The 18,274-nt window shown below is 38.6% G+C and overlaps 1 protein-coding gene across 2 annotated transcripts in view; it reads left to right on the plus strand.

Annotated features, from left to right (window-relative positions):
• The window catches only part of ACOXL (acyl-CoA oxidase like), a 511,030-nt gene that overhangs the window by 86,585 nt on the left and 406,171 nt on the right, over positions 1 to 18,274 (plus strand). For both annotated transcript variants that reach the window (XM_051975799.1, XM_051975800.1), the window contains exons 8-9: positions 1,750 to 1,822; positions 3,903 to 4,035. In XM_051975799.1, coding sequence (XP_051831759.1) covers positions 1,750 to 1,822; positions 3,903 to 4,035 — 206 coding nt within the window. The remainder of the gene's footprint in view (positions 1 to 1,749; positions 1,823 to 3,902; positions 4,036 to 18,274) is intronic.

Genomic DNA, 18,274 nt, shown 5'->3' on the forward strand with positions numbered 1-18,274 from the left:
AGGAGTTAAATCTGACAACCTCCAAGTTCTTTCTAAGCTTTAAATCTATGGTCCTAGAAGCAGCTACACCCAAAGAAAGGACACTGGGAAATGAATGTAAACTGTTTGCATTTTGGTTCTTCTTCCCGGGTTATTTATACCTTCTGAATCCAATTCTCCCTGTGCAACAAGAGAACTTTGGTTCTGCACACATATATTGTATCTAGAATATACTGTGACATATTTAACATGTAAAGGACTGCTTGCCATCTGGGGGAGGGGGTGGAGGGAGGGAGGGGAAAAATCGGAACAGAAGTGAGTGCAAAGGATAATGCTGTAAAAATTACCCTGGCATGGGTTCTTTCAATAAAAAGATATAATTATTAAAAGAAAAATCTATGGTCCTGTGATCCTCATTTTATAAATGAGGAAACTAAGATGAAAAAATCAATGGACTCATAAGGGGTGATGCAGCGAGTGTCAGAAGCCAGGACTACTGAGTCAGATCATCATGATTCCAAGTCTGACCCTCTCTTTATTCTATCACAAGAAATAGACACTAAAAGGAGAAAGGCTGAGTTTCACCCATTTCCTTTGGGACCACTAAGTATATCCCTATGTAGTATGAATGAAATTGGGTACTTAGGAGGGCTCCTTCTTCCTGGATACCCTAGTCCAGCTGATAGATACTATATATGTGTGTGGAAGATTTTTAGATATATATATCTCCTTTAAGTGCCCAATTTACTACCTCAGATTGTGATGGAAATGTCAGGGAACTCTGGCAACTGCTTTAAATATATCAGAGTTTGCATAGGGGCAGAGGCTTAGGCCCGGGTCCAGTTGAGGACTGCCAAATGAGATTGTAAAAGCTCCAGAAAGCCTGCTCTCATTTCTTCTCCAACACCAAACGAAGATCTATTCAATAGTGTCCCTCGCCGAATGTAGAAAGATACCTTTCCAGCTTCCACTTCTAGCTTAAGCTTGCGAAAACAGACAACTTGGCTCCAAGCTGAGCAAGGCACTGTGTTATAGACATAAGTAAAACCTTAGTGGGGGGCTGGTGACAGCCCTTCCTGAGTCACTCGGAGACGAACTTTGTAGATTTTGGCAGCCCCTCTGCTAAGTTAGGTAACCTCAAGTTAGATATCAGGGAGCCTGGGCTACCTGCGGCTATTTTTGTAGTTGCTGAGGTTGCCTCCTTTCCTAGCAGCTGCCTTCAACTCAGCCAGGTGTACTGGGGGGTGGGGTGGGCGGGGAAGGGGGATGCATTTGTGGAGAGGGAAGAGAAATTTGAGTTACACTATTGTCGAAGAGCCCAAATTGGCTTTCCCGGGGCTTATATATGCATCCTTGTATTCTTTCACTCAACTAGAACTTAAATTGAATCTCCTTTTCTTGACTATTGCTAACTGCTCATGCAGATAAGGTCCTTCCCTCCCCATCCTCACCCCCTACCCTCCAATTCTCTCCCCCTTTTCCTTTCCTTCTCCCCCGAGCATGTTAGATCTGAGGCAGAACAAGCTTTTTTTCTGGCCTGTCAGGGAGCTGCCCAGCTGTGCTAAAGGAAACAAACATAGCTCTGGTAAATAATCTAACTCAGGGAAAAATGTCTCTGGAAGTAATACAGACATCCTTGGTTAAGCGCACTGTGTATTTGGAGTCCAGCTTGGCACGTGGGAAGTAGGAGAAGCAGATTTGCTGATTAAAACTTGGATTTTTCTTTATGCTCCTCGGGTTCATTGGGTTGTATTTCTCTTTGCTCTGTAGGTTTACATGGTGTGGATAATGGGATTTTAATATTTGACAAGGTTCGAATTCCAAGGGAGAACCTACTGGATAAGTGAGTAACCCTTCTCCACCTCGTTAATTTCCCGTTCATGTAAAATGATTGTTCCCCCAAAGTGGACTCAGATGCCATTTGGTCCCAAAGAGGCTTTTGACTTTTGTGTCTGGTTCATTCTTGGGATTATAAGATCACAGAACCAAAGCTGGAAGGAACTTCAGGGAACATTATTCATTGCCACTTTTCCAATTCTCCCTCCCCCCTCCTCCAGCCCAAGTAATCAAAACAATACTACCATTGATTCTAGAAAGAGCACATCATTCCATTGTCCCATGGCTCATTCACTATCCCTGGCCACTGCTTCCTCTATTAGAATGTAATCTTCCTGAGGTCAGGGACTGACTTTTTTTGTTTGATTGATTTTTCTTTTTTTAATTTGTTTTATTTATTTTAATAAAAATAAATATTTTTATTAAGTCTCATTTAAGTTCTTAATAAATATGGATTCATTTAACTATTCTCCCAGACTGATATTTTTGTGATAGTAAATTAGACAATCATTTATCTCATTTGTCTTCCTTAGCCCTTAGTCATTTCAAATGCAAGTTAAGAACCCCCCTCAAGATGTTCTTGTTCTTCTTTGAGAACTAAGGACCACCACCATCCATCTAGTTCATCCCCTTTATCTTTCCAGATGAGGAACCCAGGGCTGGGGGACAGAGGGGAATTGTGGGGCATGAGGGAATGTTCAAGGTCACACAGGTAGTAATCATTAATGGCCAATAAGCCTACTAAGTGCCAGGCACTGTGCCAAGCACTTTATAAATATAATCTTCATTTGATCCTCACAACCACCATGGGAGGTAGGTGCTATTATTATGCCCATTTTACAATTGAAGAAATTAAGACAGAAGTTTGTAAATCTCAGACTAGATTTGAACTCAGGATTTCCCGGTCCTAGAGCCAAGATTATGTCACCAGCTTGCCTCAACTGGTAGTTACGCGTGTGCCTAGATTCTTTGATCCCAGAATTAGTGTTTTTTTTTTCTATTTCGGAATAGTTGGATAAGGGTACCCGACTACTATTTTTGTAGATTACTTTAAAAGGAAAGCTCATGAATAATGACAGGGATGGTTGGTATGCTTTTAGCTAATTTCAGACATGCAACACCAATCCTGATCTAATGGAAGTGGAGGTTGGACATTTGTGGTCATGGCTTGTCTGCAAAGGTGTTTCATATTTTTCTAGGAATGAAAAGGAAGGAAAGTGAGCAAACATGTGGCCCAGACAATACCCAGAAATCCTGCCTATGGGAAATTGATCATTAGTCTAATGCCAATGGAGCTAAGAAAATATATTGACACTGGATAAGGAGATAGATAAGGGAATTAGAAACGAGGACATGGATTTCTCATATCTCATCAAAATAAAGTAGAGAATGAGTTATGTATTCAATTGAATTTAATGTTTTCAGAGACTGAAAATAAATCAATCCTCTCATAAGCATTGTGATCACCTATGAAATCACCATGGGACAGGTAGACCAGGGCCAAGAATGAAACTTTAGTTGCACAGAAAAATTAGCCAATGGGCACATAAGTGGTTGGATAACAGATTGTTCAAAGCCAAATCCTGAAGAAGACTCCAAGGAAATACAGCACAAGCATTTCTGGGGGGAGTAGTCTAAAGGAACCAGTTTCTATCTTTCTTGAACTACCCTAAATCAAGTCAGTAGTTACCGACAAATCAAATTAGTTGTTACTACTAACCTAAATCAAGTTAGCTGTTAATTCTCTTTTCTTCTTCATTTGCTCACTTCTCTCTATAGTAATGTAAATGCAGTAGAATGTAAACTCTTTGAGAGAAGGGAATCTTTTCCACTTTAGTCTATGTACCCACAGCTCCAAGCACAAGCACATGTGAATATTAAAAGAAATGCTTGCAGGCCTGAAATGAACTCATCAGATGGCATTCCAAGGATCCCTACATGCCATAGCACCTGACTCTCTCCCTGATGGGGGGATAGACTTGAAAGAATATGCCGCTGTTGGTCCCATTGGGTGGCATTTTAACCATGGGGTTTTTCTCCTTATGACATGAAACATATTCTTCTCTTCCTTCTCTCTTCCTCTGTAGGTTTGGTTCTGTGGCACCAGATGGACAATATTATTCACCCATTAAGAACAAGAGTGAAAGATTTAATGTAATGTTGGCGGCTCTGACACCCTCCCGATTAGCTGTGACTTTCCAAGCCATGGGAGCCATGAAGGTAGCTTTACTGGCATTTCTCAAGTGCATCCGCGGATGGTTCTCCTCCCTGCTTCATGCATGTTCCTGACGTAGGGCCGCATGGAGACTAGCTCCCTGGGAGGCCGAGTAGCTCTTTAGAATCTCAGGGCTGTTAGGTCAGTTGGGTAGAGCCTGGTGCTAATGAGGCTAGGATTAGAGATTCGATCCCTCTCCAGGCCAGATGGCCGCGTACACAGGAAAATTTTTGTTCCTCGGCCACAGATGCACCCTTAACGCCAGCCATCTGTTTCACAGATGTGTTTCATAGATTAGGAAGGGCACTGGGTAAAAGGGTGTGGATGACTCAGTATAAAATCATCACCACTACTAGAAAAACAATGGCGAGCTCATACTCTCCTTGTGATGGGTCAGCAGAATCTCACACATCGATCAGCAAGTTTTTATGTAATTCTCTGGGGTGGTCTCATTTGCTGTGGTGGTGTGAGGAGGTTTGCAAGCACATCTCTGAACTGCATTTGTAGGACGAAAGCTCTAGAAGATGGTCCATTTCCTCCAAGGTCCTAGGGTTGCACTCATGGAATCTTAAAGTCTTCAAGCTAGAAGATACCCAGGAAGTCATTTGATCCAAACCCCAATCAAAGCAGGGATTCCATCCTCAACATTTGCATCATACCTGCATCAATGACAGAGAAATCACTTCTTCAAAATAGCTAAATGGGGATGGCACCAGGTTACTGAGGAAAGGGAAATTAGCTCGTCAGAAACAAAGCAAATCAATCCTGGACCAATAGGAGGGGATTAACTGCATGAGGGTCTCCTATAAGTCTAGCTTGAGTGAGCTCAGGAGACCCAATCATTTAAAAAGAAATCATCATTCTTCCACCCACCAAACATTCCTTTAAGTACTTGAAGACATTGGTTGATAATGTCTGTCAAGATTCTGGCGTTGGGCACTCAGTAGGTGCTTAATAAATGTTTCTTGACTTGATTTAAGCCATTCATTTCATTTTACAAATGAGGAAACCGAGGACCAGACAATTGCAGTAACTTGGCCAAACATTCACAGTAGTGAATGACAGAGTCAGATCCAAATCCAAGGCTTTCACTGTATTTTCTTCTTTAATGCCGATCAGAGGGGGATTTGAATTTTATATTAAAAATAATAGAGAGTCCCTGGAGATTTTTGATCAGAAAGTAGGTATGGTCAGACATGTTTTAGGAATATCTCTTAAGCATCCATTGCCTTGTCTTTTTGATTGTGGTAGCAAATTGATATTTCAAATGCAAGCGTTGGATTTACTTTACATTTATTTCTGCTAAATTTCATTTTGTTAGGACCAGCTAAAACATAATTTCAGTCTGTTCTTTTTAAATACCAGTTCTGTCATCCAACATATTAATTATGTCTCCTATCTTTTATCTGAAAATTGGATATACATGTCACCTATACCTTATCTAAAGCATTGATAAAAACGTAGCCAGAATAGGTGCATAGAAAAGATCTTAAAGCATTCCATTAAAGACCTCTCTCAAGAATAAAATTGAATTACTGTTTTAGCATTCTATAATACTGGTTGTTTAGCCAGTATTAACTGGTCACCTACCAATCTGTTCTCATCTAGTCTATATCTCTCTTGTTCACAAGATTATCATGGGACTCTGATGAGATCTTGGCATATTAATTTTGTTTGTGGTATTTCCATGATTCACCGATTTGGTGATTTTGTGGGAAGGGAAAAAAGGATATCAAGTTAGTATGAATCTATGCTAACTTGGAATGAGGGTCCATTCCCTAAATGGACACAAGCCATCAATTGTCTCTTTGATAAAACATTTGTATACTTTATCAATAATTGATATCAATCTTGCTCAATTTGTAGTATCTATTATACTTTTAATAGAATCTATTAAATTAATCTATTAATTAGAATCTAATAGCACCTTCTCTTCTCTCCTATTTGAAAATCAGGGAATATTTGCTCATCTCCAGTCCTACAGTATCTCTTTCACTTTTCATGATATTATAGAGATTACTAACAATACTTTGGCAATCATAGGCATAACACTATGCTTTGGTTAGCCCATATCTGAAGGCCTACATTCACACCTAGGTACCAAATTTCAGGAAAGACATTACCAAATTATAATATGTCTGGTAAAGGTCACCAAAATTGGGAGGAGAATAGAAACTTGCTGAGTTTCTTAGTTTGGAGAAGGACAACTCTTCAAGGATATGGTTGAAATATCGGACTCATTTACTTGCCTTCAGAAGCAGATCTAAGAGCATGGAGGAAAGTTGCAGAGGGAAAAATTTTGACTTCGTATAAGGAAAAATATCCTATTAATTAGAATTATCTAACAAATCAGTGGTCTTCCTCAAAAGATAGTTATTTCTTCCTATTTAAGAGATCTTCAGCCAGAAAAGATTTTGCTTTCCAGTAGATCTTTTGTAGAGAGGATTGTTGCTCAGGAATAGGATGGCTTCTAAAACCCTTCTAGTTCAGAGATTCTATAATGTTTAGTTTGTTCAATGTCTTGGATTTCATTCATCCAGGTCATGTGTCTTATATTCATTGAGGGTGATGAGAATCTCTCTTACCACTTGCTTATTCATCTTGGTTTCAAACTTTCTGGGCAGTTTGGACTAAAAAAATCCTTTTTGGCTAAGTGGTTCCTAGTACTCTCTCTTTTTCAGTTTCTCCCCTAAGCAACAAAGGCCAGTGGAGAGGGAGATAAGACCTGCCTCATGTACATAATCCTAAAATCAACCCTTTATGATGCTCCTTTGTTAAGCAGGGGAAGCAGTTTTCCTTTGATCACTAACCTTGTTCTGTGCCCTAATAGAGAGGATGTCAACACAAAATTGCTAATATATATTTAACACTTTTTTACCAAGGTCTTCAGGCTTTCAGTTATATAGCGTGGTAGCAGATATACATGTTAGACTGAAGGGATTGATTAAAAAAAACACCCCTCCCAGTTTAATTGTTTGAAAACAAAATCAAATATGATATACTTTTAAAAATGTCTCATATATCTCTTATAAGTGACTTAGAAGTTCTACTATAAACACATGTTCAGGAAGGGAAAATGTATTCCACAACAACTACATTGTGTTTTTAATCCATTTTTGGGGGTGCATGCATACACACACATGTATAATATGCAGGAATATGTCTGTTTTAACCATTAAGATAGGTGGTCTTCTGCTAATTTCTGATGTTATTCCAATCCTCAGACATATCTGCTTAGATGAGCCATATCAGCAATGAAGGAACCAAGACAATTTTGTAATGAAGTCACTGACCCTGAAGTTAGAATATTAGCCAAAAGTTAGTGAAAAGTTTTCCTTCCAAACTATATACAGTCAATCACTGATTCATTTTCATGGCCACAGAAAGAGATAAATAAGAGAAGCCATATTACATTGGAATTGCATTGAGAGGATTGGCTGGAGAGAAAAGTAATTCCAATTTTATACAAAGCAGTAATAGTAATACCTACAAATCTGCAAATTTAAATCATAGAAACCTTAAGAAAATTCTGGCAGTATCTTTCTGAGGAGAGTATAGGAAGAATATGGGGAACATATGCCTTTTGAGTGCTATGAAGCCTAATTTAAGAATCCCACTCTAGTACCAATTTCAGTTTGTGTGGCAATAATGAAGACCTCATGGTTGTATAGTTTTTCCATTTAAATAGAGCCTGTGAATAAAAAGTCAATTGGATCAAGACAAAAGATAAAGAGGGGGCAAGAGAAATTTATGATTTTTCAACAATCAGTTTTTAGAGAAGGCAAATAATGAGGTGGTCAATTAAAAAAAAAAGTAGATACTAATATAAGAGAAAATGAAAAGAAATCCCACCACCCTCCATTTATTTCTATAGTAAAGGAAAAGCTGATTCCAAGGCCTAAGGGTATATTAGAAAAATCAAAGTATGAACAGCTTTTTTATAGATAATTTACAATTACAATAACCTAGATTGGGGAAGACTCAAGGAAAGGGATAAAGGCAATTTCCTGTTGCTCTGGGAGTCCATAGTAGGGAAAAGAGGAAGAGGAGAAGAAGGGGCAGGTATTATGTTTACCCTCTGCTAATCAGATACTTAACTCTGTTGTTTCTATGTCGTTGGAGGATTGCAAATGCTGTCAGTATCCTTTAAATAAAATACCTTGGAGTAAAATCCTGGTCACACCACCTTGTTTGGGTCATTTCCCTTAAAACACACATTTTCCCTTTGCTATTTTCCCCCTCCAAAGCTGCCTCATAATCACTGATTAGAAATGGCAATACCAAGAATCAAATACTTACTCTGAGGGACAGGGAGGGTAGGAATGTTTGAAAGCAGGGCTCTAAAAGTTAACTGCACCCTTAACAAAACTCTGTGTGAAATAAATCCCCCTGACACCAACATGAGCACCTGCCATGAGGCTTCCCCCTCCCACTCCTACACTCCCCCTCTCTCACAGAAAGAGAACTCGTCACATAATAATGGGATCTGGCCAGGGCTCTGGTGGACATCAGATCTATCCACCACTTTTGTGGCCCAACTGATTTAATCAGTCATGATAGATAGTGACCTTGGCCCGTGTGATCTCATCTCGAATGTCTCCAGTGAGGATGATTTCACCACCTTTCTTGGCAGCTCTTCCATTCCTATGGCTATAACACATGACATATGTTTTCCCTGTTGAAACTTAAGCCTATCCCTTCTATTTTTTTGCTTTCACTGATGAGTGGGAAAATAGCCCCCTTTCTTCTCTTCTGCCTCCCTCATATATTAAGAAACTGTTACTGTCCCTTTTCACAATGATATTTTTTCTCAAGTTTGGGCAATCTTAGTCCTTTCAAATTCTGCCCAGAGGTCTTATTTTTCATTTATCTCTCCTTTCCATTTCTCTTCTTGGTCCTTGAATGTTTTCTTTGAAAAGTTTGCCTAATAGGCCACCTCTCATTCGTATCCAGAATATTGTGGCAGATTCAGTGATTAACAAACGAATCAGAAAATTAAGATGTATGGCTAGGGAGGGGAGGGAGATTTTTGGATCATGTTCAGAAATAGGGAAAATCTGTTGCAAAATGGATAGAGCTGGAAGATCTGCATGAAGGAATAAAGAATACTGAAATTTGAAAATTAGGAAACCTCTAAAGTTTTTTGAGGGGTTCACCCCAAAAGTACAGCAGATAATATTAGAGAGAATAGAATTGAAAGGGGAGAAAAGTTAACCTTACAGGAACAAAAACTTGTCCCACAAATCAGAAGTTGTCTGCTTCCATATTTATTACAAGAGTCAGGTTTTATTCTCAATCTATAGCCACAGATCTCATCTAGCCCATATGGCTCTCTTCTTTTTACCATTACATTTTGTGGGAGCCTCTTGTCTCTACGATCTTAGTCCTTTCCCAACTTTGCCCTGCATCAGACTTTCCCTTGTGGAAAAGTGAAACAATGGAGCAAAACCATCTTGCTTCTGAAACTACAGAGAACTGTGTATATAGTATTCCATCCTGGTAGTGCCTCATGGTTCTGCTGTGAAGGTGAAGGCATAGTTTGCTGGCTCAGGGCTGTATCTATTTTCTCTTTCTCTTATTACTTAACTTCTTTTGAGTGGTCTTTTCATCAATATTATTGCAGTCATTGTGTATCGTTCTTCTGATTCAGCTTATTTCAAATCGTGCAATTCTGGGCAAAACCTTTATCCTCTCAGTGCTCCATGCAGCTCTCCAAAATGACATGCATATTACAATAAGAAATGATAAGTACTATATTAATAAATGGGGTAGCTAGAGTTGTCAGTCAGTTGAGAAGATTGATCTTCCTGAGTTCAAATCTGACTTCAGACACATATTAGTCTGTGTGACCTGGGCAAGTTTGTTTCAGTTTCTTTATCTCTAAAATGAGCTGGAGAAGGAAATGGCAAAGTATTCCAGGATCTTTGTTTAAAAAAAAAAAAACTCAAATGGGGTCATAGTTAGACATGAACAACAATGACAATATTAATGACAATAATTATTTAACAATGACAATAATTATTAATTACATAAAGAATTCAGAAAGAAACATGAATCCAAATGCAGGGTTTGATACTTGCTTGCAGTATCATGAGCAAATTTCTCTCCAAGTCTTTCCTGGACTCATCTTTATTTGTAAAATAGGGACAATGAAACTTATTGAATAGTGTTGTTGTTTTGCTCAAATGAGGCAAACTATACAATATAAATATTATGGCAATTTCAGCCTCGATCAAAGCAATGATTAGCTAGAATTAATCCAAATACCTTTATCTTTTGTCATTCTGGGCAAAATGGGGTTTCTTATATCACTGTTGAATTCAGTGAATGGGTCTTTCTTTTGGGTTTCTTATGAAGCAGCTGCATGGGACTTCTGGTAAACCTACTGATTTTAACTTTGTGCTATTTATTGCCAGCCATTTGTGGTTTCCGAGGGTGGAGATCTGTATCCCTTTTGGAAAGTCTTGTAATTTCACTTTGCTTCATTCTCTTCCCTGGCCAGGGATCAAATAAGACCCCATAGAGCTGATGATGAAAGAAATAGGGATCTCAAGTTCACCCACAGCAGTTCCCTAAAACCAAGCCTTTCACCTCTTAACCACATCCACTTGAAGAAAGAGTGGTTTTAGTACATTGTTCCAAGTGTCAACCCTTCCTCAGGTCTTCTTCTGAAGTGTGCTGCAGGAACTTAATGTTTTTTGGTGTGCAAAGAATGCCTTTTGCAAAACATTGAAAACTATTCAAAATCAGAAATGGAGTGAGACTGGCAGTCAGAAAGCATTCAAAAATGCTTAACTCTGGAGATCAAATCACCAAGCATTGCTACTAAATATAAGCAGATATTAATCTGTCACCAATATTTACCATCATCCTGATCTCTCTTCAAGAAGCCTGCAGGTGATAAATAATAAAATGATGATGATAGATACTTGTGATTTCATTGGTTAAACAGAACTGCTAGTTGACTACAGTCCCCCTATCAATTCAGTAAGATTTTATATTCTCTGCATATTATAGGCAATTATGTGATTGCTAAAATGTGCTTACTCTCTTTTCTTATCTTTATCAAAGATATCCTGGTTCATATCATTTCATAAAATTTTAGAGTTTAGAAAGGAAATATATGAATTAGTAGTGAATGATATCTTCTGACTAATCTTTCTGGCTAATATTATCTGTTCCTCCTTCTCCCCAATTTAAGACTTGATCCCTCAAGGCTTTCTGTAATGGGCTGAGGCTTGAGTTGATGCACTGAGGTCCCAAGCACTGAGGCTAAATAGTTATTGGATTATACTCTATTAATATATATCCTTGCACAAAGAATGGTACATTAAAATGCACTTCCTTTCCTGAGAAGTCAGGGGTGGTCGTGATCATCTCCTTTTTGGTGCTTTCACCTCCTTTCCTGAGAAGTCAGGGAGAGTGTGATCACCTCCCCTTGGAGGCTCTGACCTCCCTGAGGAGTCAGGGATGGCATGACCACCTGTGTTCTAAAACAAAAAAAAGCGGGAGATGTAATGGGCTGAGGCTTGAGTTGATGCAGTGCCAAGCTCTTAAGGCTAAATAGTAATTGGACCATATTCTATTAATATATATGCTTGGAGAAAGAATGGCCCCCACCCACTCTTTGTACAAGTCCTGATGTGTTGTATAGGAAATGACGATTTTGGTGGGTGAAGGCAGGGGAGTGGAAAAGGAAGCGGAAAGAGAGACTGCTGGCTGGCGTCTTAACATAGCTGCTCACATTGCTATCACGACTGCCCTTCACCTCCGATCCCCTTTTCACCTCCCATCCCCTTTTCACCTCCCATCCCCTTTTCACCTCCCATCCCCTTTTCACCTGCGATCCCCTTTTCACCTCCCATCCCCTTTTCACCTGCAATCCCCTTTTCACCTGCAATCCCCCTTCACCTCTACTGGCTGGCTTCCTGTCGCAGCTGCCCATGTTGCTGTCACAATCCTTCTTCACCTCTACTGAGAATAAAGATTGAAGATTTTTCCCTTAACCTGAATTCCTGACTCCGGCTAATTTTAAATATGTGGTTATCACAGTTTTCTCATTGTGTTGCCTCCAATTTAAGCATCTTCTTTGTGTATTTGGTTGATTTGATTCTCTCATCTTCGTCTTGAGGGAGTGACATTAGAGCTTTTTATGGACATCAATTTAAAGATGGAAGGAAATTTAGGATTCAGCTAATCCTACTCTCATTTTATAGATGAAGAAACTGAGGCACAGTGAGTTGAATTGTTTTGCCCAAAGTCACAAAGTAGGAAAAACTGCCTGACTGGATAAACATGGTTTAAAGTAACATCCCTTATGTACATGAAATGGAAGTGATGTATACATTTAAGGGATTAGATCTGATAGTGCACTGGAAGAACTATGGATAGAGATATCAGCAACAGAAACATTTCAAAGAAAAAGAACAAGACAACAAAATGGCTGTGTGGTGAGCCTTTATTAATAGTTATGGAAAGAATGTGCTAAAGATGGTGTCTGCTCTGAAGGAGCTCTCAGTCTAATGGGGGAGACAACATACTAACATTTGTATACAAAAATGACATGTACAGGATAAAGTGCAGATAATAAAAAGAGGGAAAAGACTTGATTTAAAAGGGATGGGGGAAAGCTTCAAAAAAAGAAGGGGATGGTAGAGGATGAGATGGATAGAGTCATGGAAGTGATGACTGCGATAGACTTTGAGAGATAGTGGAGGATAGAAGGGCTTGGCAAGCTATGGTCCATTAGGTCATAAAAAAATATCTTTGCCAAGAAAACCCTAAAGGGGGTCATGAAGAGTCAGATATAATTGAAATACTTGCACAACAAACAATGATAACATTGTTTGGTTATTTACTTTTTACCCTGCTTTACCAACAACAACACAGGTAGTTAAAGTCAACCAGGCTCTTAAACCAGTCCTCTTTCCACTGGACCACTCAGCTTTTTCTAATTTTAGGCTGGCTAAAGAGTTTTAAAATAGTTGAATTTTCATTTTGTAGCCTGGAGAAGAAAAACTATGTAGAAACTTAGTAGCTGTCTTCAAATGCAACAAGGAAGCTGGTGATCAGCTGTTTGATATCCCCAAGGAAATTACCAATACAGGTATGTTGGTTTCAACTGGAGCACAATGGATTTGAGATTATACAAAGAAATCTTTGCCAGTGAGGGTTGTTAAACATTGAATAAATTTGTGAAGAAGGTGATAGAAGCTGCTTTCCCTAGAGATTCTGAAAACAGACTAAGTTTTTCATGGCTATACTAATTTGGATGAGTTTGCTTAAAGACCTATTGAAATGCTCATTCTCATAGAAAGAATCTTTGGGATTAGAACTCCTGCTGAATCTCCATTGGAAAACAGTAGAGATAAAGAGATGGTCAGCTCCCATTTCCTTTCTATCTTCCTTCTCCCATATTCTCAGGGAAAAAAAATTACTTTTGTTAAGACTGTCAGTAAACATTTATTAAGCCCTTATTATGTTCCAGGAACTTTGCTGTATGTTGGGAATACAAAGAAAGGCAAAAAGTTGACAATCTAGTGAAGGAAATAACATGGAATCAGCTATGTAAAAACAAGATATGTACAGGATAAAATGAAGATAATTCTTCAGTCCTTAAAAGGGCTGGGAGAGGTTTTTACAGGTGGGACTTTATTTGAAATTTAAAGGAAGCCAGTCAGGAAAACCCAGATACAGAGATAAGAAGGAAAGAGTTTCAGGCATAAGAAACAGCCAGGGGAAAGGCTTGGAGCTGGGGGCAGAGTGCTGTGTGAGAAGCAGGAAGGCCAGGATCAGTGCATAAGGTGTAGGAAGACTGGGAAGGGAGGAAGGGGGTAATTTATGAAGAGTTTTAAAAGAGGAGTTGTCCAGGAAGACACTTAAAGATTGGTTCTTGCTGGGGTGAAGGATGGAAGTAGGAGGGTAAGGTTGGAAAGCAACCAGAGGTCAGTGCAGGGTGGGAGGGGAAGGGTTGATAGGTGGTTGACAAGCATGGGCATTAGGGGAAGAAGCAGCCCTAGCAAAAGAAGAGGTTTCTAAATTGGGGAGGGAGGAGAGATTTCATTTAAAGCAGGTTAAAAATAGATAAAGAATGGTGTTATCATTGTTGTCCAGGTGTTTCAATTATTTTCGACTCTTTGTCATCCTATTTGGGATTTTTTGGCAAAGTTTTGTATAGTCAAAACTATGGTTTTTCCAGTAGCAATGTATATCCATTGGAATGTTTTGCCATTTCCTTCTCCAGCTCATTTTACAGATGAGGAAATTTAAGCAAACAGGGTTAAATTATTTCCTCAAGGTCACCTAATTAGTAAGTATCTGAGGATAGATTTGAACTCTTAAAGATGAGCTTTCCTGACTCTAGATCAGTGTGTTGTGCACTATGTCCTAGATGCCTGAAGAATAGTCAGCTCCTTCTAAATTTTTCATTCTAGGGCAGAGCTTTGTTGGCTATGGCTTTGGTGCCTAGCACAGTGCTTTGTGGTCCAGAAGGTAATCAGTGTTTACATGTGCTGGTAATGATCTTTTCCTATCTATTTCCTAATTCTGGCTGATTTCGTGCCATTCCTATCCAACTAAAAGGAACTCCATTCCTATCCAACTAAAAGAAGAGCCTCCCCCTTGTCAGTTTCTTTAGCTTCTGTGCCAAAATAGTTATTCTGACTAAGCTCTTATGCACCTTGGGGGCGACTTAAGAAAATGAAGTTTTGGGGTAGAATAATAAACTCCTGGAATTGGAAAGAACCTGACAATCAGGGATTTTGAATCCTTCTTCTCTTCTTGTGTCATGAAACTATTTGGGAGTCTGGTGGAGCTTTTGGAGATTCTTTCTTAAAATAATGTTTTTAAATGTTAAAATAAAATGCATAGGATTACAAAAGAAACCAATTATATGGAAATGAGGTTACCAAAATATTTTTGTAAAACTCAACTTTATTAGATTCCAGTTAAGAAACCTTGTTATAGATCTTCTTGTCTCATTTTAAAGTCAAGGAAACAGATGCTCCCAAAGATAAGACGATTTGATTAACTTCCCCCAGCCAAGTCTCCTGATTCCCATCCTAGTAGTATAACCTCCCTACACTGTCGTTTTATTGAGGAGCTGGCTTTCTTCCCCTGGACTGCTTAAATAGCTTAAGGAAGGATTTAAGCTGTAGAAGGCTGGATTCTCTGAGAGTGAGAAATGCTAAATATTTCAAAATAAGGTTGCAGGTCTGAGGGGATAGAAGTATGTATTTGGTGATAAAGAATAGAAGTCTGTAACAATCAAGGTACAAGCAGCAGAGAGGGCTAATAGGATCCAGATAAAGGTTGAGCCCAGAGAAATCAGCTAAGAGAGTGAAGAAGTGGGAAGTGTTGAAGGGCCTTTGGGTCAGAGGAGTACTACCAATAGTAAATTCTGCCCCGAAGGCCAAGGGGGTTTTGCCCTTTGAACTTGTTCTTATTCTTTGCTATGGAGAAGGGGGCAAAGCTTCACAGGTGTACTGTGTAGAAGAGAAGTGCCCCACAGGTGAAACTTACACCTGATTAGGGCAAAGGCAGAGGATGAGACTTCCCAGAAGGTTCTCACAGGCGATCATTTTAACTTTCTCACTCAGAGTTTAACAATAGGACACATACCTTTGTCTAGGATGCTTTGACTATTGACTCACCTGGATATTCATTGGAATGAACTGGGCTATGTCTTAGGTTCCTTCCCCACCTCAGGTTTCTATGAATCTATGAGAATGGCATTTGTGACCCCCCTAACCTAACATCACTTGTAGCTTTTGAGAGTTTGTGGTAAATCTTAATTAGATCCCAGCTGAGAAATTTTACCTGAGCCCTCAGGTGTTGCTACTGCCAGGTGCTAGGATGTATCTATTTGGTAGCAATGACTGAATAGTCTGGCAAGCTCAGGAATGTATAACCAAGATTCAGGGAGAGCCCAGATAAAGACTGTTTTCTCTCTCTGTTGAAAACATTTGTTAATGTTCACTATGTGAAATTTAATTTTAAATTTTATTAAAACCTAAAAGTAATGAGTAAAAAGTAGGTACTCAATAAATAGTTGTAAAAGTTTTATTAATGTTATTTGATTTTGTACTAGTCTTTTATGTACCCTTTTCCTTATCTGAACATAGAAAAATAGTTAAATGACACCAACTAAACTATAATATGTGAAAGTGTGTACTACATTACATAATTGTAGTCCTCTACTAGGGTGGTATAAGTTGTATTATCTGATCTTCAGGATCTACAGTGATTATTAAAATTATTCAGAATTGATCTACCTTTTAAAATTTCTTTCATTTACTTTATTGAGGAGTATTTACTTTGTGTAATTTCTTTCGACAAAATAAAATCTCCAAATCACAGTATTTGAAAGTAGTCAGAAGAGACCTTTTCTTGTTCTGGTTACTAAGTCATTTTTTATGCCTCAAAAAGCTACTGCAATTTTGGGATGTATTGGGATGTACTGCAATCAGGATAGCATCTAGGAATAAGGACATAAGAATCCCTATTGACCATTATCACACTCATATGAAGCACAGGTTGTCAACATCTGATTTTAAGGACATTGATAACCTGAATAATACTAAGAAGGGAGTAAAAAAAAAATCCCACTCCTTATGTCTGTGCCACATGGAGATTAACTGAAAGAATTTGGAGAATTTAGCCTAGAGAAAAGAAGATTCAAAGGGACAGATAGATACCTTCAAGTATTGCAAAGGCCACCTTGTAAAAGAGGGATCAAGTTCATTCCTTTTGGCTCTAAGGGACTAAACCAAGTGCAAATCCTAGATGGCTACTTTTCAAGTATATATTATGGCAGAGATTCTTTTGGGGGTTTTAGGTGGATTAGGTAACTGCTAAGATCTCTTCTGAGCAATTGGAGTCAGGAATCAGGAAGTCCTGAGTCTTCCTCAGACTGTCCTCAGACATTAGCTGTGTGACCCTGGGCAAGTCACTTAACCCTGCTTGCCTCAGTTTCCTTATCTGTAAAATGAGTTGGAAAAGAAACCACTCTGCTGTCTTTGCCAAGAAAACCCAAAAATGGGGTCATGACGAGTTGGACATGACTGAAATGACTCAACAACAGTAACAACAACAACTTAACATCCAAGGAAACTAAATGATTTTTTCCCCCAAGATCATACAGGTAGTAACATTGGTGATGAGATTTGGATGTAGATTCTCTGGCTCCAGAGACATTACTCTTTTCATTATGCCACATGACTTTCTATGTCTCCTCCATCTTATTCTCATGAAATCATTTATACAAGATCAAGTATCATTAGCAAATTTCTTCTTCTTAGATTTCAGCCTAGCATTCTAGCTTGTCAAGATCATTTTGGATTTTAACTATGTAATCTAGTAAGTTAGATATCCTTCTCAGCGATGTGCCATTTGCAAATCTGATAAAGATATTAAATAGCACAGGACCAAGTGCAGATCCCTATGCTATTCCACGAGCGTCATCCTGACAAGCTGACATAAACAACTACCCTTTAGATTCTTCCATTTAGAGTTTTAAATTCACCTAATTGTCTTATCTTCTAGTCTACATCTCTCCATCTTTCTCATAAGAATATTGTATGATATGTTCTCTAATACTTTGCTAAACTTTAGGTGAACCATATCTGTAGCATTCTCCTGACCCATAAGTTTAGTCACTCTGACACACACACACAAAAAAAGAAGTTAAAAAAAAAAGAAATAAAATGAGATTTAGTCTTTTCTTAATGAAATCATGCTGGATCCTGATTTCTTTTTTTGTTGTTGTTTTTTGTTTTGTTTTCTTTTTTTTTAAACTATCTACTAACCATTTCTTTAAGAATCCTATAGAATTTTGGCAGGAGCTGAAGTCAAGGCCACTGATTTAGAGCTTGTAAACTGTTCAGTCAGCCAACAAGCACTTACTAAGTGTCTATTATGTAGTCACTGTACAAAAAGGAGCTCCCAATCTAATGGGGGATACAACATAATAACATCTGTATACGAAAATGACACGTACAGGATAAAGTACAGATAATAAAAAGAGGGAAAGGACTTGATTTAAAAGGAATGGGGAAAAGCTTCTTGTAGAAGGCTGGAATTTAGCTGGGACTTGAAAAAAGTCAGGTGAACCAGGAGGTAGAGATGGGGAGAGAGAGCATTCTAAATAGGGAGGACAATGAGGGAAAATATCTGGAGGCAGGAGATGTTCCAAAAACAGCAAGGAGACCAATGTCATTGGATTATAGACCATATGTTAACAAGTAG

This window comes from Antechinus flavipes, chromosome 2 (assembly GCF_016432865.1).
Source record: "Antechinus flavipes isolate AdamAnt ecotype Samford, QLD, Australia chromosome 2, AdamAnt_v2, whole genome shotgun sequence".
Lineage (NCBI taxonomy): Eukaryota > Metazoa > Chordata > Mammalia > Dasyuromorphia > Dasyuridae > Antechinus > Antechinus flavipes.